The sequence below is a fragment of the Pipistrellus hanaki genome (assembly GCF_964339955.1).
Source record: "Pipistrellus hanaki genome assembly, chromosome: 2".
Taxonomy (NCBI): Eukaryota; Metazoa; Chordata; class Mammalia; order Chiroptera; family Vespertilionidae; genus Pipistrellus; species Pipistrellus hanaki.
In genome coordinates this window covers 195,645,186-195,670,112 of record NC_140504.1, presented here as the reverse complement: position 1 = coordinate 195,670,112, position 24,927 = coordinate 195,645,186, and the positions used below count along the sequence as shown (strand labels likewise).

Here is a 24,927-nt window from a genome sequence, read left to right as displayed (position 1 = left end):
AATGTTTTCTGTTAAAAATGTCACTGTCTGGTAGAGTAGCCTTTTGTAAAAGGTTTAGAGTCTTAAGACAGAGATAAAGGAAAAAGTTTTAGTCAAAATGATTCTTGAAAATGCCTTAATTTATCCCTTACCCATAGTATGTATTCTCTCTCTGTATATGTGTGTGTAGGTATGCATGTATTTATAATATATGTAGTAACTGACAATTTATAATAATAAAATGTATATATCACAGTAAGAAATGTGTGTGTAAAATATAGTTGAATAGTTTTATTGCTACAATAATTCTGATAGTAAAATTACTGTTACTGTATTATAGTATGAAGAGTTGAGTTTACATAAATTAAATGTGCCAATGACATAACACTATAAGAGACATAATTTTCTCCCCTTTCTCTAAATGTGGGTTTCTTTCTAAGGAAACATTGTTGAGATGCTGTTATTGAGTGATTATATGGATAGGAAAAATGTATTTAAAACTGTCTTTTATTTCACTCAGAGAATTCACCTTTGTTGTTGATGCCATTAATTTTGGGGGGGAAAGAGAAAAAGGATATTACTAATTTGTGTAACAGTCCTGGGTAACTTGGTGCTTCTTTGATTTATGCTCTTCATCTCTCTCTCATCCTGTCTCTGTAGCTATGTGAAGAACTATTTGAGAAAATCAATGACAACTGTAATGAAGAAATGTCCTACTCTGTAGAGGTGAGTACAGCTGCTGGTTAAAACCAGAGGCCTCCATACTCCATTGCCTCAACTGTTGCTTTTAAATTGCTCCAAATTATCACTGTACTATAGATCACTTAACCACTCCCCAGTTTTGTACTTTTAGGCTATTTCTAAGTTTTTGTTATAATGAATAATGCTCTAATTAAATCCTTATTTATAAGACTGGCTTTAATTTCATTGATTTCCTTTGTATATATGTTGAGTGTCAAAAAATGCATTTGAATTTCAGAAAGAAGCCCCATCAGGGAGTGTAAGCATCCAAATCTGTCTTTGCGAACATTTAGTATTTTCACATTTTAAACTTTGCCAATTTGATAAGGGAAAATGCCTCACTCTTATTTAAATTTGAATTACTTTGATTATTAGTGTGGTTGGACATCTTGTAAATGACGCCTGTGTCGGTTTACATGTTGGGTTTGCAATGTTTTTCTTATTCTTATTATTTGTGTGAACTCTTTCTCTTCAGTATTATTAATAATGATTTTTTGCAGGCATATATAATAAAATCTCTTCTCCCTTCTTCCCCTTTATAGTTGCTTATAATCTTGGAAAAGTTAGTCTCCATCCATTGTATACCCGACATTGGATTTCCTTTTAAGAAGAGGTTTATAGAATTATTTTATATATATATTAATTTATTTGATAAACGTTTCCACTTTTTTGTATGTGCTTTAAGAGATATTATTTTATACCCTCTCCATTTTTTGGTAGTTGATTTTATAGTCATTACTATTATTAAAATGTTCTGACCCTACTACATGTATGGGCAACTAATTTTCTATAAAGGAGCCAAAAACATAACAATGGAAAAAGGAAAGTCTCTCAATAAATGGTGTTGGGAAAACTGGACAGCCACATGGAAAAGAATGAAACTAGACTGCTGTCTGACACCGTAACATAGTATTCTGTTAGCATGAGCCTGTTTTGAGAAATTAAGCTGCTTTTAAAGCAAACTCTAGTTTTTATATTAAAAAAAAATGTATATGTTTGATTATCCATAGGACTTATACAATGTCTAGTTAATCTACTTAGATGCTTTGGTTTGTTTGTTTTTTTTCTTTACCTATAAAGTGTTGCATAAATTGATAAGTTTTAAAGGATTCTGCCTGTGACCATTATACACCAAAAGGGGAATGTGCTGCTCTAAAAATATTTTTTGTTAAATTGAATTCTCTTGTCTCATCCTATAACTATTCTGTTTTGAATCATATGACAGAATTTTTTGAGCTTGTGGGTAATAAAAAATAAGCCCTTTTCTTTCATATTAGTCTGCATTCAAAGGCTTATTTGGACTGCAGTGTAGATCCCCAGTTGATACAGTGGTTTCTTAAATTTATGGTCCTCTGCCTCCTTTCTTGCCTTTCTCTTACTTATTCTGCTGCAGCCACACTGGATTTTTGTGCTGTTTCTGGAATATACCAGGAATGTTCCTAACTACAAGGCCTTTACTTTTCTTTCTGCCTGAAATTGTCTTTTCCTGGATATCTTTTGGCTAAATTTTCCACCTCCTCCAGGTCTTTTGTTCATACTTACTGTTTCTTTGAGGCTTACCTTGACCATCCTATATAATAAAAGGCTAACATGCAAATTGACCGGATGGCAGAATGATTAATCTATATGACGCACACTGACCGCTAGGGAGCAGACACTCAACACAGGAGCTGTCCTCTGGTGGTTAGTGTGCTCCCATAGGGGAGCGCTGCTCAGCCAGAGGCCTTGAGCTGGGCTCCTGGCTGGCAAATGCAGAGGTGGTGGCAGGAACCTTTTCCACCTTTGCAGCAGTGCTAAGGATGTCTGGCTGCCCACGGGGAGCGGGCCCAAGCAGGCAGTTGGACATCCCTGAGGGCTTCCAGGCTGTGAGAAGGCGCAGGTCAGGCTGAGGGACCCCCCCCCCCCCAGTGCACGAATTTTGTGCACTGAGCCTTAGTCTTTTATAATACTGCAACTTGCCTTCCACCCAGCGCTCCTGGTCTCCCTTTCCCTGTCCTTCCCCTCTCCTTCCCCATAGTACTTGCCATAGTCTAACCTATTTTATGATTTTACTTATTTTTTTTATGTTTGTTCTTTATTTTCAGTCTCCCTTTCTAGCGTCATAAGCTCACTAGGGAAGGGATCTTTGTCTGCTTTATTAACTGATATATATCAAGTACCTAAAAAGATCTGAAAATGCCTGGTGCTTAATGAATTGAATTTTCTAAGTGGGGATCTATAATGTTGGTTCATTTAGAAGTAAAATATTAATAAATAGTGGTGGCTTAGTGGATTTGCACATTAGAAAATAAGTAATGGGAAACATCAACCTTTACCAGGTTATTGGGGAGCTCTTAGCCTTATACATGTGTGAAAAGGGACAGGTTTTCTAAGAACATATGATAGCTTCCTGGGATTCAGGATTGTATGTACAGGTTTAAGTACATGAGAATGATTGAAGTACCATCTCACTCTCTTGGAAAACATCTTTTAGAAAGATTATCTGTTGTCCTGTTGTTTTACTTTTGTAATAGATCAATTACTTTATCTTTCACCATCTTCAGTTTTTTTTAATTGATTTTGAAATACAGTATAAAAATACAGATCTGAGACTGGAAAAAAGAAAAAGCCAATAGAACTAGAGATAAGGTTCCATTTAGATACTCTGAAAAAGTGTCTGTAGAAATTTGAAGTTGAAAAATGCAGAAGTTACCTTGTATGCTTGAGTAGCTCAGTGATACAGAAGTGTCCGATTTCTAGGGAAGCCGTATAAGTAGGCTCACTGGTAAATTCACCCAACTTCAGAGCGTTGTTGCTTAGAAATCTGAGCTTATAGGTTCATTAGGATCAACCCATCATTTCTAAGGCAGACTCTTGAAGGAAGCTCATTTGATTGATGTTAAGAAACCAGCAAATTGGTTTATTATTTTCCTGTGAGGATTAACTGTTACCCAGACCAGACACTTGTGATTGGTATATTATTGGGCGGACCTCTGTTGGTGGTTTTTGGTGAGCATGAAGTTAGAGGGAGAGGAGTTGATTAGATAGATGCTTAATCGCTTCGGGTGAAGAAATGATAGCCTAACACATTCATCTCCATGACAGCACATTGTCTGTGGCTTCTTCGCCTGTGAGACTTGGATAGGTCCTGCCGTACAATTGAATTCTGTGCTGACCAGTCCTTATCTCTTCTGATAGATACATTTTGGCCCATAATCAGTCACATTGTGGCCAGTCTTTAAGTACTGGTATTAGAGAGGCTGGGCTCTTGTCTTAACTGCTCTGGAATATTGATACAGTTCCTTGGTTTTAACACTAATAGAAATATTGTTTCCAAGCTTTTGGAGAATGGCAAACATTTTAAAAAATATTGACAACTGAGAAGTTGCTATTAAAAATGTTATTTTTTTCTGCTAAACACAGGTGGTAGTCACTGTGTGCTAAGATAGCTTATTTACAGCCTTTTTTCCCCTGAGAAAGTCAGAAGGCTGGTCCTAACCTACTCAGTGGTATCTGTGCATATATCAATAATATGTTAATAGAATAAAAGGGACTGGAACTATGGCATTTCACTTAGTAAAAGTTGCTAATCCCTAATTACTTTTAATAAGTTTTTCATTTTTTTTAATTAGAGGATTTTCCCCCCTGAGTTCTCATTCGTTAATAATTTGTTTCTAGGTGAGCTACATGGAAATTTACTGTGAAAGAGTACGAGATTTGCTGAATCCAAAAAACAAGGGTAATCTGCGTGTACGCGAGCACCCACTTCTTGGCCCCTATGTGGAGGATCTGTCAAAGCTGGCAGTCACTTCCTACACAGACATTGCTGACCTCATGGATGCTGGGAACAAAGCCAGGTATGGCAGGGAAGAGAGTGATGGCTGAGGCCTTTGGCACATTTTCAGGCCCTTTGTAGTTAGGAAAGTGTTGTCATTGTGGATCCTCTGATCCTTTGGTTGTGCTGAGAAGTGAGGGCTTCAGCATATTTAGTATCTATCTTCCTATCAAAACAATGCACTGCTGGGGCACAAGAGAACTGCGGTTAAGTTTTACTATTGGGTTTTGGTCAAGTTATGCTAAAATGCTGCTTATCACATGCCTATGGTAGTAATTGATCCCGGAATAAATGAACGCCTAATAAAAATTAAATGCCTCAGTGGTTTCCAAAAGGGACAACTGGAGTATGAAACATGACTGTGAGGGCGTACCTTTGGAGTGTAACTTGATAAACTCGTAAATAGAGTGTATTGAGAGCATTTTGTGTGATAGTCTTGCACTCTGTGAATTAAAGTTGTTGCTTGTGATTGTTATGCTTGTCATGTGGAACCTGATGTCCCTTTTAACTTGCATCTAAGAATTCCATTGTCACGTGGTCGCCTTTATGTGTATTTAGGACAGTGGCAGCTACCAACATGAATGAAACAAGTAGCCGTTCCCATGCTGTGTTTACAATTGTTTTCACCCAGAAGAAACACGATGCTGAGACCAACCTCTCCACTGAGAAGGTAGGAGAACTTCAGTCTCTGGGCTTGAGTTGTGCACAGCGGGGATTTTCAGAAGTCCTTGCCAGCCTCTGCATTTTGGGGATTTTTACTTAATGGAGGGTATTTTATACCTTTCGCTTACCATTTTTATTCCTCTCTAAACCAGTTTTGAGTATGGATTCATGAGTGAAATTGCAAAAGAGAAAATAGGGTAAAGGAAAAACAATCCAAGACTTTGGTTCTCAAAAACTTCTCTATGCAAGGGAATTAATTAAGTAGTTCTGAGGGAAGAAAATCCTCCCTTTTCTTCTTCCTGACTGGAACCTCTTAATTATCTTATTAGCTTCTTTGTATGTGTATTTCATTTTTTAAAGCTCTGATAATGTTACTGCAGGATTAATGTCTAAGCAAACCATGAAGCAGACAAGATGTATTTTTTTTTTTTTGGAAAGTAAATAACTGTACAGCAGTTCTGATGTTCTTCAGATACCTTTGCTTGTTAATTTCTCATTTTCTACAGTGGTTAAATATATAGACTTTGGAATTAAACTGCTTGCTTTAGATCCTGGCACTGCCACTTTTCAGCAGTGTTGCCTTGGGCAAGTTACTTAATCTCTTTGTGCCTCAGTTTCCCCAGCCTCATAGTATCGTTAAAAAGGATTAAGTAGTATTACAGGTTAAGCACACATAATAGTGCTTGGCACAGAGTAACCACTTAATAAATGTTAACTTTATTGTCATTATTGGTAATAATAAATTTATGTTGAATTCTACTCTGCTTATATCCCTACATAGCATATAGCTGGATTTTTTATCTGAAGTTAGAGTTATTGTACTAGCAATTATAAAAGATCCTTTGCTTATAAACTTAGTACCTTATGGAACTAGTATCACTAAAAACTAGAATTAACTTTTACCTGATAACCTCTTTGTTTTTAGTGAAAATTATTTTTAAGAATATAATCTTTCATATGGATTATCAAATAAGTTGACACTGCTTAGCCAGCGGTTACAATATTAATGCCACATAGTAGTCGGTATTCATCTGATTGGCACAAGGAATATCTTACAGGAAAGCATTTTCTTTTCTTTTATATGACGTCAAATCTACAAAAATAGTAATGTTAATCCCATAACCATAGCTTCCATGATAATCAATTTTAGATACTTTTGTCTGAACTTTCCTGAAGCATTTTAAAAAAACTTCATGTATTATTGAAGTACAGTAAAACATATATTTAAAGTATAAATCTGGATCACATATGTATACACCTATGAAAGCAATACTACAACTAGGTATCTTATCTAGTACCCCAAAAAGTTGCTTCATTCTCCTTTGTAGTCTAACTACATCCCTCCTTTCACCCCCATCCTCAGGTAATCCATGACCTACTTTCTGTCACTATAGATGAATTTACAGTTTCCAGGAATAACATAGTATTTTTTGTCTGGCTTCTTTCCTTAACATAACGATTTTGAGACTCATCTATGTTGTGTGTATCTGTAGTTCACTCTTTCATGCTGTTTACTATTCCATTATACAGATGACGTATCACAGTTTGCTCAGTAATTCACCTGTTGATGGGCATTTAAATTGTGTCCGGTTTTGATCTTACAAATGAAGATGCTGTTCACATGTGTGTACAAGTCTTTGTGTGTGTATTTGTTTTTGTTTCTCTTGGTTTATACCTTGAAGTAGAATGGTTGAATCTTATAAGTGTATGTTGAGCTTCTTAAGAACCTGCTAACGGTTTTCCGTCTTTCATTGTAAAATGATACAGTGAAACAATATCATTTATATTCCCACCATCAGTATTTGACAGTTCCAGTTTCTGGAAGCTTCATTTTTAAATTTTTATTTATTTAATTTTTAAAATCCTCACTCGAGGATGTGTTTGTTTGTTTTGTAATATTTTTTTTTTATTGACTTCAGAGAGGAAGGGAGAAGGGAGTAAGAAATGGAAACATCAATAATGAGAGAGAATCATTGATCGGCTGCCTCTTGCACGACCCACACTGGAAATTGAGCCCACAACCTGGGTGTGTGCCCTGACCAGGAATTGAACTGTGACCTCTTGGTTCATAGGTCGATGCTCAACCACTGAGCCATGCTGGAAAGGCAGGGACGGGTTTTTGTTTTTTTAAATTGATTTGAGAGAGAGAGAAAAAAAACAACAACATTGATGTGAAGGAGAAATGGATTGGCTACCTCCCATACTCACCCCCATGGGGATTGAACCTAAAACCTAGGTATGTGCCTTGAATGGGAATCTAACTCCCACCATTGGTTCACAGGATGACTCTCCAACCAACAGCCACCAGGCCAGGGCTGGAAGCTTCATTTTAATGCCATTTAATGGGTCAATGAGTTTTATATATTTTTCTGCTTTTAAAACTTTATTGAGGTATAACATAATTGATATACATTATATTTCAGGTGTACAAAATAATGAGTTGATATTTGTATATATTGTGAAATGATCATCACAATAAGTCTAATTAATTTCCTTCACTATATAACTACAGAATTTTTTTCTTACACTGAGAACTTTTAAAATTTACTCTTAGTAACTTTCAAACATGCAATACAGTATTATTAACTGTAGTCACCATACTACTACATTGCATCCCATGACTTATTTCTTTAATAACTGGAAGTTTTACCTTTTGATTCCCTTAGCCCATTTTTCGTATTCTTCCCTAACCTCCAACTCCTTGCTTTTGGCAATCACCTGTCTTGTTCTCTGTTTCTGTGAGTTCCACCCCCCACTCCCCCTCTCCACCTCCCAAATTCCAAATATAAGTGAGATCATGTAGTATTTCTCTTTCTTGGCTGAACTTACTTAACTTAACATAATGCCCTCAGGGTCCATCCATGTTGTAGCAGATGGCAAGATTTCATTCTTTTTTATGATTGGATAATATACCATTTTATGTATGTACCACCCTGTCTGTATTTATTCATCTATCAATGGATACTTAGGTTGTTTCCTTATCTTGGCTATTGTATATAATGCTGCAATGAATATTGGGGTTGCATATATCTTTTTGAGTTAGTGTTTTCATTTTCTTTGGATAAATATGCAGAACTGGAATTTCTAGGATCATATGGCAGTTCTATTTTTAATTTTTTGAGGACCTTCCATAATGTTTTCCATAGTGGCTGCAGAGTTTTACATTTTTTTATGACATCATTGTAAAATATAGATAATTGCTGTGATCTTTCTGTGTGCCCTTTAAATTGATAAAAACTATATGTTGACTTTGTCGTCTTATGTCATATATATATATATATATATATATATATATATATATATATGTCTTAATCAATATTTTTAGTCTTCTCCTTGCCTTAATCTTTCAGTTTCCTGATTCTAAATGTTTTTAACTTGGACTTGGCTTATTTTTGAATTGCCGCAATGTTATTGTTCTCTACCAGGTCAGTAAAATCAGCTTGGTGGATCTAGCAGGGAGTGAACGAGCTGATTCAACTGGTGCCAAAGGGACTCGATTAAAGGTATTTTTCTTGTCAAACAAATGGCCTCATCAATAATTGTTCTATAACATGGGTAGTCATATCTGGCCCACTGACTGTTTTTATAAATAAGATTTTATTAGAGTACAGTGACATCTATTTACATATTATCTGTGGCTGCTTTCATGCTACAATGGTAGGGTTGAGAAGTTGTGACAGAGACCACAATACCTTTAAGAAAAATGTTGCCTATTCTGCTCTATAACTTCAAAGAAAGATTATCTGTATATATAAAAGCCTAAGCTACCAGAATGACTGGTTGCTGACATGCACTGACCTCCAGGGGGCAGATATTCAACACAGAAGCTGTCCCCTGGTGGTCAGTGTGTTCCCACAGCCAACCTCCCCTGGCTGGCCAACCTTCCATGGTACCTCCGCCCCCCCCCCCCCCATTGGGGCTAGGCTCTGGGCTGGGACAGGGAACCGGGTGAATGGTGGTGGATGCAGCCCCTTTCACAGGGAGACCAAGGACTGATGGCCATCCTCCTGCACCCTGTCCCTCCCCTTGTCCAGCAGGCCCTGATTGGCCTGCTGCCCGCACGCTGTGGTGGTGGCGGCTTGGCGGCAAAAGGAGCAGGAGGGGGAAAGGCAGGGAACCACATGGTGGTAGGGCGTCCATTCCTTCTGTGCCTGGCCTGGTTACCATTGCCTCCTCTCCCGACCCCACCAAGGCTTTTGGGCCCTGGGCTGGGACAGGGAACTGGTGGTGGGTGGTAGTGGACATGGCCCCTTTCCCAGGGGGCCGAGGGCCGGCTCCATCCTCGTGGCCAATAGCCAACTTCCTGTGTCCTGCCCTTCCCCCCAGCTGGCAGGCCCCGATTGGCTCAGCCCTGATTGCTGGCCAGGCCTAGGGACTGCACCTGTGCATGAATTTTGTGTGCCAGGCCTCTAGTATAGCATAGTAATTAAGGAGGACTTCATGGTGAGAGTTGAATTGTATTTTGAGGAACAAATGAAAGTAAGGGACAGTAGTGGGAAAAAAGGATACACAAGATCCAGATGTGAGACCAAGCATGAACTCCTCTAGAGATATGCCTAACAAGAGCAAAAATTTCATGTTGGTGAATTGTGGGAAAAAGGCTGCATCTGTAAATTTTTGGAGCGTAAACATCTCAAAGATACTTTAGAACTGTGCAATTAGGCATGTGGTCTTGGCATGTTATCAATTGGAGAGGAGGGAAGATTGAGAATTGAAGGAGGTTTTTAGAATTTGTGGTCATAAACTTATAATGCTAAGCCTATGTCTAATTGTATTCTATCTATTATATATGATGTGGCAGTTGTAGAAATTCTTAAATTCTTTTATGTTTGGAATTGATTTTAGGAAGGAGCAAATATTAATAAGTCTCTTACAACTCTGGGCAAAGTCATTTCAGCCTTGGCGGAAGTGGTAAGTGTTACTTCATTGTAAAGAAAATTTGTTTGTTCAGCAAATGTATTTGACAGATATTTTGATTGTTTATGACGGTTGCCCTTTTTTGGCCCTCTTAGATAATACCTTCCTTCCTTTAGAGCTTTTTGATAAGAGGTATAATACACTTTGCACTAAAAGTAAAAGAGATATAGGAGAATGAAAGTAAACAGAGCTGTGTAAGCAAAAGGAAGGGCTAGGTCTTTACAAAGACCTAAGGTTTGGCTATTTTTTGAGCCTTATTTCATATCTCGTAAAAACCATAAGTATTTGTTGTATCTTCTTTTACTGTACAATCTTTTCTAAGTAGGATGCAGTACTTTGGAGTATTTTGAACAGTTTGCCATAATAAAAACTGTTGATTTGAGGGCCAGTAATGTATTTTTAAAAGTTTATTTTATTATTCCTTAACACTGGAACACTAAAACTGAAACAATTTTTATATAAAAGGCTTTGTTATTTATGTTAGAAGCTAAGAAAGTGTTAGTCATGTGTGTTCTAATTTAGTATCTTATTTGAGTCCTTAAAAAAGAATTAAATGCCTTTTTGCTTATCTCTGAGAAGTCATATTCAATTTATGACTTAAAAATTACACACTGTTTTCTGTACGGAGGCTTATCCTGTGTTCTCATTCTCTTTTTTAATGCTTTCATCTGTAGGATAACTGCACCAGCAAGGTATGGTGGGAGGCTGGTAAAAATGAACTAATAGCTGTGGAATCAGTTGTGATGATTTTGAATCCTCAGCAGGATGTATGGCACATAAGTAGGAATGGCACTTTCAGAAAAAGTTTTTGTTTTTTGTTTCATGGCTCTGGAATTTAGAATTGCTTCACAGCAAAATTAATTTAAGGAACATGATGTACTTTGAAGAAGGAATTCAGAATAAGGGGAAAGACAGTTGAGGAAGTTTCTACATTGTGTTATCTTGCAATATCTCTTCTAGTGATCTAAAGCAGTGGTCGCCAACTGGTGGTCCATGAACCACTGGTGGTCTGTGAGGTCCAAAAGTTTGGTTTCCACTGGTTTAAGGAAACCTTGGGAACAGCAGTCGCCAACTGGTGGTCCGTGAGGTCCATAAGGTTGGTGACCGCTGATCTAATGGACTGTCTCTTGAAGAGATCTATTAACCTCTCAAGCAGATGATGAAAGAAATTTCTTAAGGGTACCATTCTAAAACATAGCTGGCTTCTTGGAATTGTTTGTATATTTTTCTTTTTAAAAAAAAATATATTTTATTGATTTTTTACAGAGAGGAAGGGAGAGGGATAGAGTTAGAAACATCGATCAGCTGCCTCCTGCACACTCCCTACTGGGTATGTACCCACAACCAAGGTACATGCCCTTGACCAGATCAAATCTGGGACCCTTGAGTTCGCAGGCCGACGCTCTATCCATTGAGCCAAACCAGTTTGTCCCGTATATTTTTCTTAATTATTTTTCTTTGTATTATTTGTACTTGTTTTTTACCATGCAAAGTCATGGGTTATTTATTTTATTTATTTACTTATTTATTTTTGTTAATCCTCACGTTAGGATATATTTCCATTGATTTTTCAGAGAGGGTGGAAGGGAAAGGGAGGGACAGAAATAATACCACTTTTCTGTTTTTCTCTGCTATTAGAAAAAGCTGCCTTAGATTAAAAAATCTGCTATTTGATTTACATTTATGGATATTCTTAAAATACTTAATCTGGGTCCCAGAACCATAAAGACTGTTAAAACTTAGTGATTGTTTTAACTTGTTCTGCTCATTTGCTTATCAATTAACATCCATATGAACCCAAGGAGAAGTTTACAAAGTACTTACCTATACTGTATATTTTCCGCTTTGCTATGTGCCTCAGTAATTCACAAATGACTTTTTATAAGCAGTTTTGTAAAACTCAATTTAGTACTTTACATCCATGTTATAACTATAAAAGGTCAGAAATAAATTTTAGTTTTTATGCAATAAGCATAATTTTTGGTGAATTAAGATGTCTTATTATTTCCACTGGGGAGATAAACAGGATTATTACCATTTAAACTCAATATTTCTTTTTAGAGAAGTTATTGATGTGAATAAAACTTTTTTTTTAAAATATATTTTATTGATTTTTTACAGAGAGGAAGGGAGAGAGATAGAGAGCTAGAAACGTCGATGAGAGAGAAACATTGACCAGCTGCCTCCTGCACATCCCACACTGGGGATGTGCCCACAACCAACGTACATGCCCCTGACCAGAATCGAACCTGGGACCTTTCAGTCTGCAGACCGACGCTCAACCACTGAGCCAAACCAGTTTCGGCGTGAATAAAACTTTTTAATGTAACTACTGAAGCACTGATTTTTTTAAATTATGGGTGTAAGACAGATGACATTTATCTGTATAAGACAGCAAGTAGAGAAGAAATGGCTAAAATTCCAGGGTATTTTCAAATAGAAAAGATTGAAGTTCTATTTATGCATATTCATTTAGCTATTCCTTAATTTAACTTTATATTAAATTAGGGAATAGCTAAAAATAGAATATTTTAGGCAAAGTGAGCCTGCTTATTTTTGAGTATTGTTTGCAGTCATTGTAACTGCCTTGCTTTAAATCTTGCAGCATTTTCAGTACTAACCATAGGCAAAGTGGAGTGAGAGGTCTCGGGCCTCAAGAATTTTGTAGTGGAGTGAAAGTTCCATTAGGTTGTGAATGACTGAGGGGGTTCAGTCTCCCTTGAGGTCTGTATAATTTAAAATCTATTGGAAATGACTTTATAATTGTTGGAATGCGTGTCAGTGAGGGTGGGCTGAGATGGAGGGGATATTTTCTATAAGAGGTGGAATTAAAGTACTGTTTGCCTACTTTCTTTCCTCCTCAACAAACCAGAGGTTAGCTACTTAGTTTGCCTTTTCTGAATACCTGTGTTTTTACAAGAACTAGATCATCCTTAGTGTAATTTAGCTCACTGTACCTGGGGTGGATTATAAAACTGCTCATTGCTGGGGAGATGTATATCACTGAACCCTGGCATTCTCCCTAGTAGCTTCTTATCACAGTACATTAGTCAGCCAGCAGATACTAAAGTAGCTTTTATCTACAAAAACGTTTCTTTTCAAAGGATATAACTTCCTCCTTTGCAGCACTGGCTTTACATTGGTGCTTTTTGCTTCATTCTATACTAATGAGAAGGGTAATGGAGAGAACAGTATAATAAACTCTTCATATATAGAAAAATGCATTTTTTTAGTCTTCACAGGTCTCAAGATTAACAAATTATATTATTTCCTTAGATCTAATACTCTAACTCTACTGATTGCATTTATTTTGGGCATAATTTCCATCTAAAGAAACCAAATTGTACAAGAGTTACTAGATATGTAACAGTCCACTTGATGATCTGGTGGTTGAACAAGTAAATGCATTAACTAAATGACTGGCTCCTACACATTTGGCCTGAAATGTACAGGATTTACATTCAACCCTCAGCAAAAGTAAAAAAGTATTATTTGAGATTGGGTATTAGATAATATATTAAGGAGTTACTGTTAATTTTGCTAAGTGTGTAATGGTCATGCAGTTATGTTTTTTTAATCTTTCTCTGTTTGAAATTTGTACCTGAAGTATTTATAGGTGAAATGTTGGACTTCCTTTAAAACATTACCAGCTATAAAAGACATGATATGGACAGGATAATTGATAGTAGTAGTATGTTGATGTTATATTTCCTTAATTTGGTCTTTGAACTGTAAGAGACTGTCCTTATCGGCTAAGGACTTAGGTATAAAAAGGGCATGATGCAATTTACTCCAAAATGTTTCAGGAGTAAAAAGTGTAGAATAGTGTTTGAGGGGTAATTTCAAAATATTGAAAATGGTTAAGAGCTGCATGATGAATATATGATAACTCATATTACTCTCTAAACTTGTGTATGTTACACATTTTTCAAAATAAAATATAGAAAGAAACAATTACTTTATTACATGAGCTTTGGGGTATTGTGAAGAATTGAAGCTGTGAAGTGTTAAATTTCTACAGTGAGGGTTCTACTGTAATTTGATTTACTTGGGAATTTTAGGCGGTTTGTCCTTCATGTGATGTTTTCCTCCTTAGCAACACTAAAACCATTTCTTTCTGTTTAATAGAGTAAGAAGAAGAAGAAAACTGATTTTATTCCCTACAGGGATTCTGTGCTTACTTGGCTCCTTCGAGAAAATCTAGGTATGTTGAACACTGCTAAGCTGGTTGGATTTGCACACCTTTATTTAAACCAGGGTTTTCTCCCCTGAATCATTGACTTCCAGACATAAACGGTGAAGTAGTTGTCTTCTCTGCACACCTGCTTCAAACTATTGCTCCTCTTCCTCTTTGAAAGCTTCATGTTCCTTTGAGGTGTACACAGTGAGATATAACCAACCCTTACTCGTTTTTGTTGATGTCTTAGGACCTTCAGTCATTGTTTCTTTAGCCCTTTTCCCTCCTTGATGAGGAGGAGGGAGGGATCAGCTGTGCCAAGCATTGCTGATAGAAGGAAGAGGCTGAGAATGGCCTTTTGGGCCATCCACATCACCAGTAACATTCACATCGCTAAGAGCAACTTTGGTGAACTGGCTGAGGTCTTGATTGGTGTGGGAAGAGGGAAGGTAGACATAGTAGATCCAGACACCAAGATTTGAGTACAGTGCCTGACATGGGGACATTCAACAAGTTTATTGACTTTTGATTAAATCTTAGGATCTAAGGTTTTGCTGTCTGATCTGATACATTCAATAAAATTTTTCTAAAATGAGAATGATTTAAGATAATCATGATTCATCTTTTTAGGTGGCAATTCTCGGACTGCAATGGTTGCTGCTCTGAGCCCAGCAGATATCAACTATGATGAAACTTTGAGCACTCTGAGGTACTCCAATTTGATCCCAATAGCTTAGAATAGTGGTCGGCAAACTCATTAGTCAACAGAGCCAAATATTAACAGTACAACGATTGAAATTTTTTTTGAGAGCCATATTTTTTTAAACTTAAACTTCTAACGCCACTTCTTCAAAATAGACTTGCCAGGCCGTGGTATTTTGTGGAAGAGCTACACTCAAGGGGCCAAAGAGCCTCATGTGGCTTGCGAGCCGCAGTTTGCCGACCACTGGCTTAGAAGAACACAATGCCACATTAAGTCATTTTGTTAGGCCATGCATATTCTTATAGGTAGTCATTTATGTACGTGATGATCCAGCCTTCTCATAATAGGGAAAATGTGAAGGGAAGGAGACTCTTATTATAATAGAATTGACCTATGGTTTATGGTTTTCGGTTTCATTGAAAAAGGAAAAACATTTTCATAGGAAAAATATTAATATTGTTCAAATTAGATTTTTGGATAACTATTAGATAATAGTGAAAGTTTTTAAATAATATTCATATTTATAAAAAGAAGTGTCCCTTGTGGTTTTTGTCATTATAGAAATGCTTAAGTTTGCCGAAACCGGTTTGGCTCAGTGGTAGAGCGTCGGCCTGCGGACTGAAAGGTCCCGGGTTCGATTCCGGTCAAGGGCACGTACCTTGGTTGCGGGCACATCCCCAGTGGGGGGTGTGCAAGAGGCAGCTGGTCGATGTTTCTCTTTCATTGACGTTTCTAACTCTCTATCCCTCTCAATTCCTCTCTGTGTAAAATCAATAAAATATATTTAAAAAAAAAAAATGCTTAAGTTTAAAAAAATAATATAGTTAAGACTACATGTACCATTTAAAAATTAGTGACAGAATGTTTACTAATAGAGTATTTCTAAATATGAATAAGTTTCATTATTTTAATCCCAAACTTTCTACTCTTCTGTCATTAAACACACTGATATAATGAAAAGGAACACTTACAGTCTGACTAATCAGTTTTGAGTCCTTTCTCTGGTATTTATTTCTTTTGTGATCTTGAGAAAATCACTTAAATTTATCTGAGCCTTTTTCTTCTTCTTCTTCTTTTTTTTTTTTAATATATTTTATTGATATTTTTTTTGCCCCCCTCCCTCCCTCAACATCCCCTCCCTCCCCAGAGTTTTGTGTCCATTGGTTGTACTTATATGCATGTATAAAAGTCCTTCAGTTGATCTATTATCTCCCCCAGATCTTCCTCCCCTCCCCGCTGTAATTTGACAGTCTACTTGTTGATATACTGTCTCTATATCTATCTTTTGGTTCATCAGTTTATAATGCTCTTTATTATCCACAAATGAGTGAGGTCATGTGGTGTTTCTTTTTCATTGATTGGCTTATTTCACTCAGCATGATGTTCTCCAATTCCATCCAGGTTGCTGCAAATGATGAGAATTCCTTCTTTTTTATGGCAGCATAGTATTCCATTGTGTAGATGTACCATAGTTTTTGGATCCAATCATCTGCTGACGGACACTTAGGCTGTTTCCAAATTCTGGCTATTGTAGATTGTGCTGCTATAAACATAGGGGTGCATATATCCTTTCTGATTGGTGTTTCTATAATAGTTTCTTGGGATATATTCCTAGAAGTGGGATTACTGGGTCAAATGGGAGTTCCATTTTCAGTTTTTTGAGGAAACTCCACACTGTTCTCCACAGTGGTTGCACCAGTCTGCATTCCCACCAGCAGTGCACAAGGGTTCCTTTTTCTCCGCAACCTCGCCAACACTTGTCGTTTGTTGATTTGTTGATGTTTTCTTCTTCTTTATAAGGTATTATAAAACTTTATAATGGTATGTTAAAAAAGAAAAAGAGAAAGAAAGAAAGGTATGTTATGAAAAGTAGAGCATTTGAAGAATGGTAAAAATGAGTCTTTTTGGATCTAGATATGCAGATCGAGCAAAACAAATTAAATGCAATGCTGTTATCAATGAAGACCCCAATGCCAAGCTCGTCCGTGAATTAAAGGAGGAGGTGACACGACTTAAGGACCTTCTTCGTGCTCAGGGACTGGGTGATATCATTGACAGTAAGTAAATTCAGGATCAATACCAAATCTAATCCTTTTCTCTTCAGGGCTCTTATATTTAAATTTATATTTAAGGAATTTGATGAAGCTAGATGATAGGGAAAGGTTTTTTTGTTTTTTGTTTTTCTTTTTTTTTGTGTTTATAGATTTTTAGAGAGAGAGGAAGGGAGGGAAGGGAGAGATAGAAAGAAACATCAATGAAAAGGATCAAAGATCTGCTACCTGCTGCATGCCCCCTCCTGGGGATCAATCCCAAGACCCCAGGCATGTGTCCTGACCAGGAATCGAACTCTTGGGTCCTGGGTCAACACTCAACTGCTGAGCCCACCAGCCAGACTGTTTTTTCCTTAACTTCTTAAAAAAAAAAGAAACAATGAAAGTTATCTCAGAAGTTTTTTATATAGTATGTACCAGGATATCCATTTGACTCATGAAATTAATTTTTCATGAATATATCACTACTTGTATTTTTGTTAGGTTTCTGTTTTAGATCAGCAATGGGATTTATTTGAAACATAAAGCTATTCTCACTGAGAAACTAATTCATAAAAATATTACTTGAAATTTTTGTTTTTGTGTTACAGGTTTCTCTGGGTTAATATAATAGCAGTGACATATGTGTGAATGCTCCCCACCCTATTCCCTATGAACATATGAAGGGGAAATTATTTAATTGATCTCAAGTTCAAGAATTAGACTTCCAGAGAATGTTGTCTTACAGTATTGTCTTAAAATGAATCTAATTTTAATGTAATTCATTGGTCTTAAAATGAATCTCCTATGTCTGATTAGGCATTATGCCTAATCAGAAGTTCTCTTAAGTGAGTTAACTGGATTATTCAGGTTGAATAGCATTTGGTTTTATTTAATAGAGCATATTTATGGTGTGTGTTTTTTAGTATAAAATTAATATTAACATTATTTGGAATTCTAGTAAGATTTTTCAAGGCCTCTTCTGATTTTCTAGTTTAGTTTGTCTTACTGATTAGCATGTAATTTTAGATGAATATAGTTTGTAAAATGATAATATATTCTGTGTTAATATTTTCATCTCCCCAAATGCCAAAATACTGCTCTGTTCCCTCTCTGTGTCACTGCTGAACCTGAACTTTGATCCTTCTTGTATTTTCCCTCCTGCTTACCTTCAGTTGATCCATTGATCGATGATTACACTGGAAGTGGAGGCAAATGTGTGTATTTCATGTATTGGTCATTCTCAGTACTCTGCTAGCTGCTTCTGCTGGATTAACCTAAAATGAGCTTTGCATGCCAGCAGTTCTAACAGTGAAATCCCAGACAGAGCGTACTGTGCGTAGATCCAGAAATGATCCAGTTTTGCCCTCCTACATTTAGCAAAGCAGTCTCTGCTGCATTTCAGTTTGTGTCTTGAATAAAGTCGAGAGGCTAAAGAATCTCATGTTGCTTCTACCCTTCAGTGTTTCTACTTATGTAATTAATCTGAATCCAGAGTCATAGATGATAATAGCAGTGACAGCAGCTCATGCTTATGAAGTGTATATAATGTGTCAGGCCCTGTTCTGGTACCTTGGATATATTATCTCAATCCTGTCAATAACTTAAAAGGTCCCATTATGTCCATTGTACCAGTGAGGACACTGTTACCCGGAGTGGTTAGTTGGCTGTTCAGATCCGATGGTTTCTGTGTGGTCAGGTTGGGTAGGGTAGCTCACAGCCCTTGCTTTTAATCATTATTACACCTTTTTGCTCTTAATATCCTTCAAATCTGATTATTTAATAGGAAAATCCTTTTTACTTAGCTGTGTAATTGTTAGGTTTGGTGTATATATTGTATAATTAATTGAAAACAGTCGCTTCCAGTTGGGAAGTCTCTGTGATTGAGCAGCTCTGTGACTGCTGGATTAGCGTTCACCCTGGATTAGGCTAAATTGGCTTCCTCCCTATCTTGGGCCTCAGCTTGCTTGATAGTTAGGTAAACTCTTTTATTTTCTTTTTCATGAATTGCAAATTAAATTTTAAAAACTTATGTGAATGAAATTTGTGCTTGAAATGAGGATATTTTTTAAAGGATCGCAGATTAATCTTCCCATATGTGTTATAAATTGGTGAGGAAATAATTTCTTACCCTTTTAAGATAGTTTATCAAGTTTATTGATTTGTTGGCTTGACAGTCAGTGAGAAACCCATAAGAGAAACCACATGTAGCCCTGGCCGCTGTGACAACGTTAGGCCTTGAGGACACTAGACGTTCTGAATCAGAGTGGCTCTTGGACTGGACGGCTCTGTCTGAGATTTCCAAGCTGACCGACACGGTGTGGGAAAGACACCTCTTGTTCTCGCTCTTGTGCTCCCGAGGTGCTGCCAGCTTGTGGCCTCGCTTTTCCTGAGCAGCTGTGGCTTCTCCCTGAAAACTGCATGACTTAAATTCTAATTCCATACCGTGCAGGAAAGCAGCCTGACCACTTCTGAATTTCCATTTCGATCTACTACACTTAATTCCTTTTAGGGCCTGCATGTGTCCAAGGACTTTCTAACCCCGCCTTCCTCTTCCCCACCTTGCTGCCATCACCTGATGGCTAATTCTTTCCCTGCGGTTCCTATCCTTTTAAAACTTGCTTGTTTTTCTGTGCTCTATATTTGCAGATGGTGGTTTTCAAACTGTCTTGAAGCAACTGCTAGTTCTAAGGCGTTTCAATCTAATTTGATTAATTAGACATGAATAGGCCAGAAAGAACTTTTTTTTTTTTTTACTCTTTGTATTAACTCATATTCTTTTTTCTTTTTTTAATACATTTTTTTATTTTTGTACAGAGAGGAAGGGAGAGAGATAGAGAGTTAGAAACATAGATGAGAGAGAGAGTCATCAATCAGCTGCCTCTTACACACCCCCTACTAGGGATATGCCCGCAACCAAGGTACATGCCTCTGACCGGAATCGAACCTGGGACCTTTCAGTCCCCAAGCCGACGCTCTATCCATTGAGCCAAACCGGTTTTGGCTTAACTCATATTCATTAAGGAAAACTTAGTTTTTATATGAATTTGAGAAAATGTAGATTTTCTCAAATTTAAAAATGAGCTAATTTTAAAATTGGAATGCAACAATACCTATGATTTTTTTCCTGGTGTCTATTTGAGAAGGATGATTAATAAAGAAAAGTACAACCAGCAAAGTATTAAACTTAGTTGTTTGTGGCTCATTTGCCAAAACTAAGTTTAAAAGCAAAATCTATAGCTCTATTGAAAACTTTAGTAAATGAAAGTGTGTCCCTAAAACTTGCATTTCATACTGAGAACTTGGCTTACAATGAATGACTCATGGTCATACTTTTCGGAAAAGTGAGAGTCTTACTTAGCATACACTCAGACGTAATTTTTGCGTGCTCTAATAGATTAATGTAAACATACTAATTGCTCTTCCCTGCTAAGGCAAGCAATCAGCCCTAAGTTCTTAACCAGGACTTAGACAAAATTCCTGTCATTTCTACAATTATCTCTCCTATTTTTAAAAAATGATGTATTTAAAAAATTCTTTTTAGCATATTGAAATGTTCCTAAACAACGGACACTATAAGTATTCATATTTTTGTTTTAACTGTGACATTTTTGGGGGAATTTTTGCTGAATGCTATAAAGAACTGAGCCTGGCTGATATGTATTATTGATAAACAAGTGATCATCTCTTTTCCCTTACTGTGACAAACTATTGGGATTTACGGGTAGTGTAAATGTGAGATTGCAGATTTGGAGCCACAGAAGGAATAGAAAGGAGAATGCCTAAGCATTCTGTTGTTCCAACCTGATACAACATTAACCATGCTGTAATTTTTTAGTTTCCAAATTCAGAATTGGTTCTTAACGTTTAGGATACCAGTGTAAATACAGACATGTTTTAGAACTGCCATCTAGAACAGGTGCAACTTGTTTTTGTATGATAACATGTCTTCGTCTTGGCACTTTAATGCTTTCCTTTCTTACACGGGTGTTCCTTCCTGTTTTTGTTTTTTTCCTCTTTCTCTGTTCCTTTCCCTTTCTTCTACTTTTTCTGCCTTCCATTCTGTCTGTCTCCCAGATCTGAAAGATTTTCAGAACAATAAGCATAGATATTTGCTAGCCTCTGAGAATCAACGCCCTGGCAATTTTTCCACAGCATCCATGGGGTCCCTTACTTCATCTTCATCTTCCTGCTCACTCAGTAGTCAGGTGGGCTTAACATCTGTGACCAGCATTCAGGAGAGGATCATGTCTACCCCTGGAGGGGAAGAAGCCATCGAACGTCTAAAGGTGAGTAACCATTCAGGCTAAATAAAAGTATTTATGTAGTTCCACAAAGCCGAATTGGAATTGAAAACCACTGAGATTTTGGTTCAGCATGTGGGAGAACTGAAAATGGAATTTGCTACTTTGTAAGATAATTAATTTCTGTTCACCAGAATGCTTGGCTCTGACGTGGCCAGGCAGAGTGGAGAGATTCAAGGGCAGATTGTAGGCTGGCCATGCAAAGTAACTGATAAGTACATAGGTATGACCATTAGTTCTGAGGTAGTTTGTAAGTCAATGAACTTGTTTAGTTAGAAATTTAGTTGGAGACTAATTAATTGGTTGAAAACAATTTGATGTGGAGCCATGCATTATTTAGTAAGACAAATATTCAATCAAAAGAAAGTTTGCACATTGGAGTAGGTATGTATCAGGTTTAGTCAGAGACACATGAAGTGGCATCCTTTGGAAGTCCATAGAAAGTCTGGAAACCTGGTGGTCACTGCTGTGGAAGGCTGCCACCTCCTGTGCAGGTCCTGCCTGGCACTCAGCTTACTTTCCCAGCCTATTGCGGGCTCGTCAGGTCTTGCTTGCCTCTCTCCATGAATGTGGAAGTGAGGAGCAGCAGTCTTCTGACCATGGGTTCCTCCTCCCCCCTCAGTGACTACAGTGAGAGCAGACAGTTGTCCCCTGTGGTGCCATCCTTCAAATCACTGTGGCAGCATCACAGATGCGTTTTCTTTCCTTGCTTGTCACCCCCAGGATCATGGTTTGATTCATATCTTTTGGCCTTTGTGTTCAGAAGTGCCAGGGTAGGGAAAACCAGGAGTGTGAAGAAACTGGTTAAGGAGCTGGGAAGTTGCCCTCATGCTGCCAGCTAATAATAGTCCTCTGCATCCACCACTGCTGCCCATTCAAGGACCGGGAGAGCAGTGACACTGACAGATTAACGTTTGAAAAGGTTTGCTCACATTTTCACCGCTAAGAGGAATTAAGCTTGATAATTGAAGATGTCAAATGCTTCCTTTTCGGTTTTCAGGTGAGGCTGAGAAAGATTTAACATAAAGAATGGCCTTCTGCTTCTTAATCAGCCTACCTTCCCCCTGGGCATTTTACTCCTAAAATAAGGTGCTTTGGAAACCAAAGATCTTGTATCTTCCTCCAGAGCATGTCAGTGGAAAGTGGCAGAGGGAGAGGGAGTGAGAAGTCTTTTCATGTTGCCAAGTGAAGAGTAATTTCTGCTGTTGTGAAATTGACTTTGACATGTTACTGAAGTCTGGAGCAAAGCCCTGGGCAAGAAGGCTTTCCTCACGTGTTTTATCGCGTAATTTTACCGCGAGGCCTCAGTGACAGGTGCTGTTCCTCAGGGACAGGGGCTGTGCAGGGCCACCGTGGGAATGCGGGGCTCTGTGGGAGGGCAGAGGGAAGTCTCCCACTTCCTATTGAATATAAAATGTGCTTTTTATTTGGGATTTTGAATCTTACTATTTGCTTATTAAAGCGTTAGTGCACTATTGAGACTACACCTTCCTTTAACATACATCTTGGTGTAAAAGAAGAAATTCTTCCTAACTGCCAAGTGGGTCCAACTGAAAATAATGTTGAATGTCAGACTCTGAGAATTAGATCATCCAGTGTTTTCCAAATAGTTTCTAAGGAATAACACTGCCATTATTCTGGGAACCTTCCCCCCAACCTCCCTACTTCCCACCAAAAACAAGACAAAACTGCATTCTTCATTGTAATGATCCTGTAAGCCAACATAAATGAAATCTTCCATCTTCCCTACCTTTAGGAAGTAGCTTCTTTGCATTCCATCTTGAGTTTTTAATGTAGCGTGGTAGTTCACTGAAGCTAAGTGCCTGGATTCTGCTCTTGTTCTGTGAATGGGGAGCATTCCACTCTGGCAGCCCTGCATTTCAGTGCTGCAGGCAGATTGCTTCTTGCATCCACAGAAGGCAGTGTTTGTGTGATAGAAATGCTTGAGAATTCCTCATTTTTGGGTTATCTCATTGTTGAGTGTGAAGGAGCTGCGTTCCTAAGACATGACACTGTAGGATAAAAATACTGTAATGGGAAACAGTAATAGAGGGGTCAATTCATTTTCCCAACATTCTATTTCCCTTTGCTTCTTAAAAAACATGATCATGTTGCTACTGCATTGTTCATTGAATAGTCTGTTTTCATATGGAGAGGTCTGTCCATGTTATGCCATTCATAAATGTCTCTGGCAAAACAGAAAGGCATGTAGTTGCTTTCAGTTTTTAGTTGAAACTGAGTTGAAATGTATGTAATCTCGATTTAATTCCTATTCAGAAAATTTTCAAAGAGGTAGCCATAGTCATTGTGTGGTGACAATGGCGTTTATTTATTAGTCTGACATCAGAGTCAGCACTGTGAGTGCCATTGCTTAGGCTTAGACTATAAATATCAGCAATATCCATTACAGAAGCATGCAAGGGCTGATGCTGTGCTAGGCAGCCCAAGGCCCATGCTTGGAACTCACTTATGAAGCATGCTGTGTTCAGTACAGTAAACCTCAGCATCTGATGGCTTCAAGGAATGTTTCATGGATAAGCACTAAACTTTTAAATGTCAGAATTCAAGCTAGTTTTTTTCCATGGAAATTTTTCTGACTTGGTGGGTTTCTCTGCCACCATAACTGAATCATGGTGAAGAGATTAAATTGTGTTTAGCCAGCCTTGGCCGGTGTTTCTCCGTGGTTAGAGCGTCGGTCCATGCACCTGGAGGACCGTGGATTTGATTCCAGATCAAGGGCACGTACCTGGGTTGCAAGTTCCATCCCCAACTATCAGGGTGTATACGGGAGGCATATGTGTCTTTCTCACATAGATGCTTCTCTCTCTCTCTCTCTTGGCCTTCCCTTCCAGTCTCTAAAAAATATATATATATATATATATATATATATATATATATATATATATATATATATATATATATATAAATGGAAAAATATTCTCGGGTGAGGATTGACGAAACAAAAAAAATTTGTATTGAGTCATATAAACATAATTATTAACCAGTGCTGTACACATAGCTAGACATATGTGATGTGACACCTAAGCCCAGCATTCCTTGGAACTTAAAAAAAGTTCCTGATGTCACTCTGTTTTTCGGCATTTCTTTATGTGTAGTATCTGTAGGAAGGAAAGACCTTTTAAAGATTTGTCTTCTCAGCTCCTCATTGCTTAGCTGTGAATCCTCATTTTAGTTTAATCTTAAATTAGACTTCTAGAGTGGGTTGTGGGCAGACTGGACACCAGTGTGCCAGGCCTGCCTGCAGAGTGAGTTGATGACTCAGAGACTGAAAGCTGTCTTCCTGTTGGCATCTCTATTTTATTCATACTGTTTGTTACTCAGGCTTGAAGAAAGGATATCCTTCACCCTTTATTAAATAATTTATAGTGGGCATTGGTAGAATATTTTATTTAAAGTCTATCGATTCTGCCTTGGACCTGGCTCAGGAAGAATGCGTCCTCAAGTTAATTGTTTAGTTTCTTTGATCCTCAGTTTCTTTATCCTTAGAATGATTCTGGAAAAAATGGTTTTCCCAGCACTAAAGTTTTGTTAATATGATACTCAATATCATTTTCTGTAATCTTTTTTCAGAGTTTTAA

The 24,927-nt window shown here is 37.5% G+C and overlaps 1 protein-coding gene across 11 annotated transcripts in view; it reads left to right on the top strand.

The window, feature by feature from the left end:
- KIF1B (kinesin family member 1B) overlaps positions 1 to 24,927 on the top strand; it is a 124,467-nt gene that overhangs the window by 30,777 nt on the left and 68,763 nt on the right. For 3 of the 11 annotated variants that reach the window (XM_084875276.1, XM_084875284.1, XM_084875277.1), the window contains exons 5-13: positions 640 to 705; positions 4,378 to 4,556; positions 5,093 to 5,204; positions 8,623 to 8,700; positions 10,043 to 10,108; positions 14,243 to 14,318; positions 14,922 to 15,000; positions 16,909 to 17,051; positions 21,180 to 21,313. In XM_084875276.1, coding sequence (XP_084731402.1) covers positions 640 to 705; positions 4,378 to 4,556; positions 5,093 to 5,204; positions 8,623 to 8,700; positions 10,043 to 10,108; positions 14,243 to 14,318; positions 14,922 to 15,000; positions 16,909 to 17,051; positions 21,180 to 21,313 — 933 coding nt within the window. Of the gene's footprint in view, positions 1 to 639; positions 706 to 4,377; positions 4,557 to 5,092; positions 5,205 to 8,622; positions 8,701 to 10,042; positions 10,109 to 10,788; positions 10,807 to 14,242; positions 14,319 to 14,921; positions 15,001 to 16,908; positions 17,052 to 18,199; positions 18,242 to 21,101; positions 21,314 to 24,927 lie in introns of all 11 variants that reach the window. The other 8 variants (XM_084875285.1, XM_084875275.1, XM_084875281.1 and 5 more) reach the window with 7 other exon arrangements.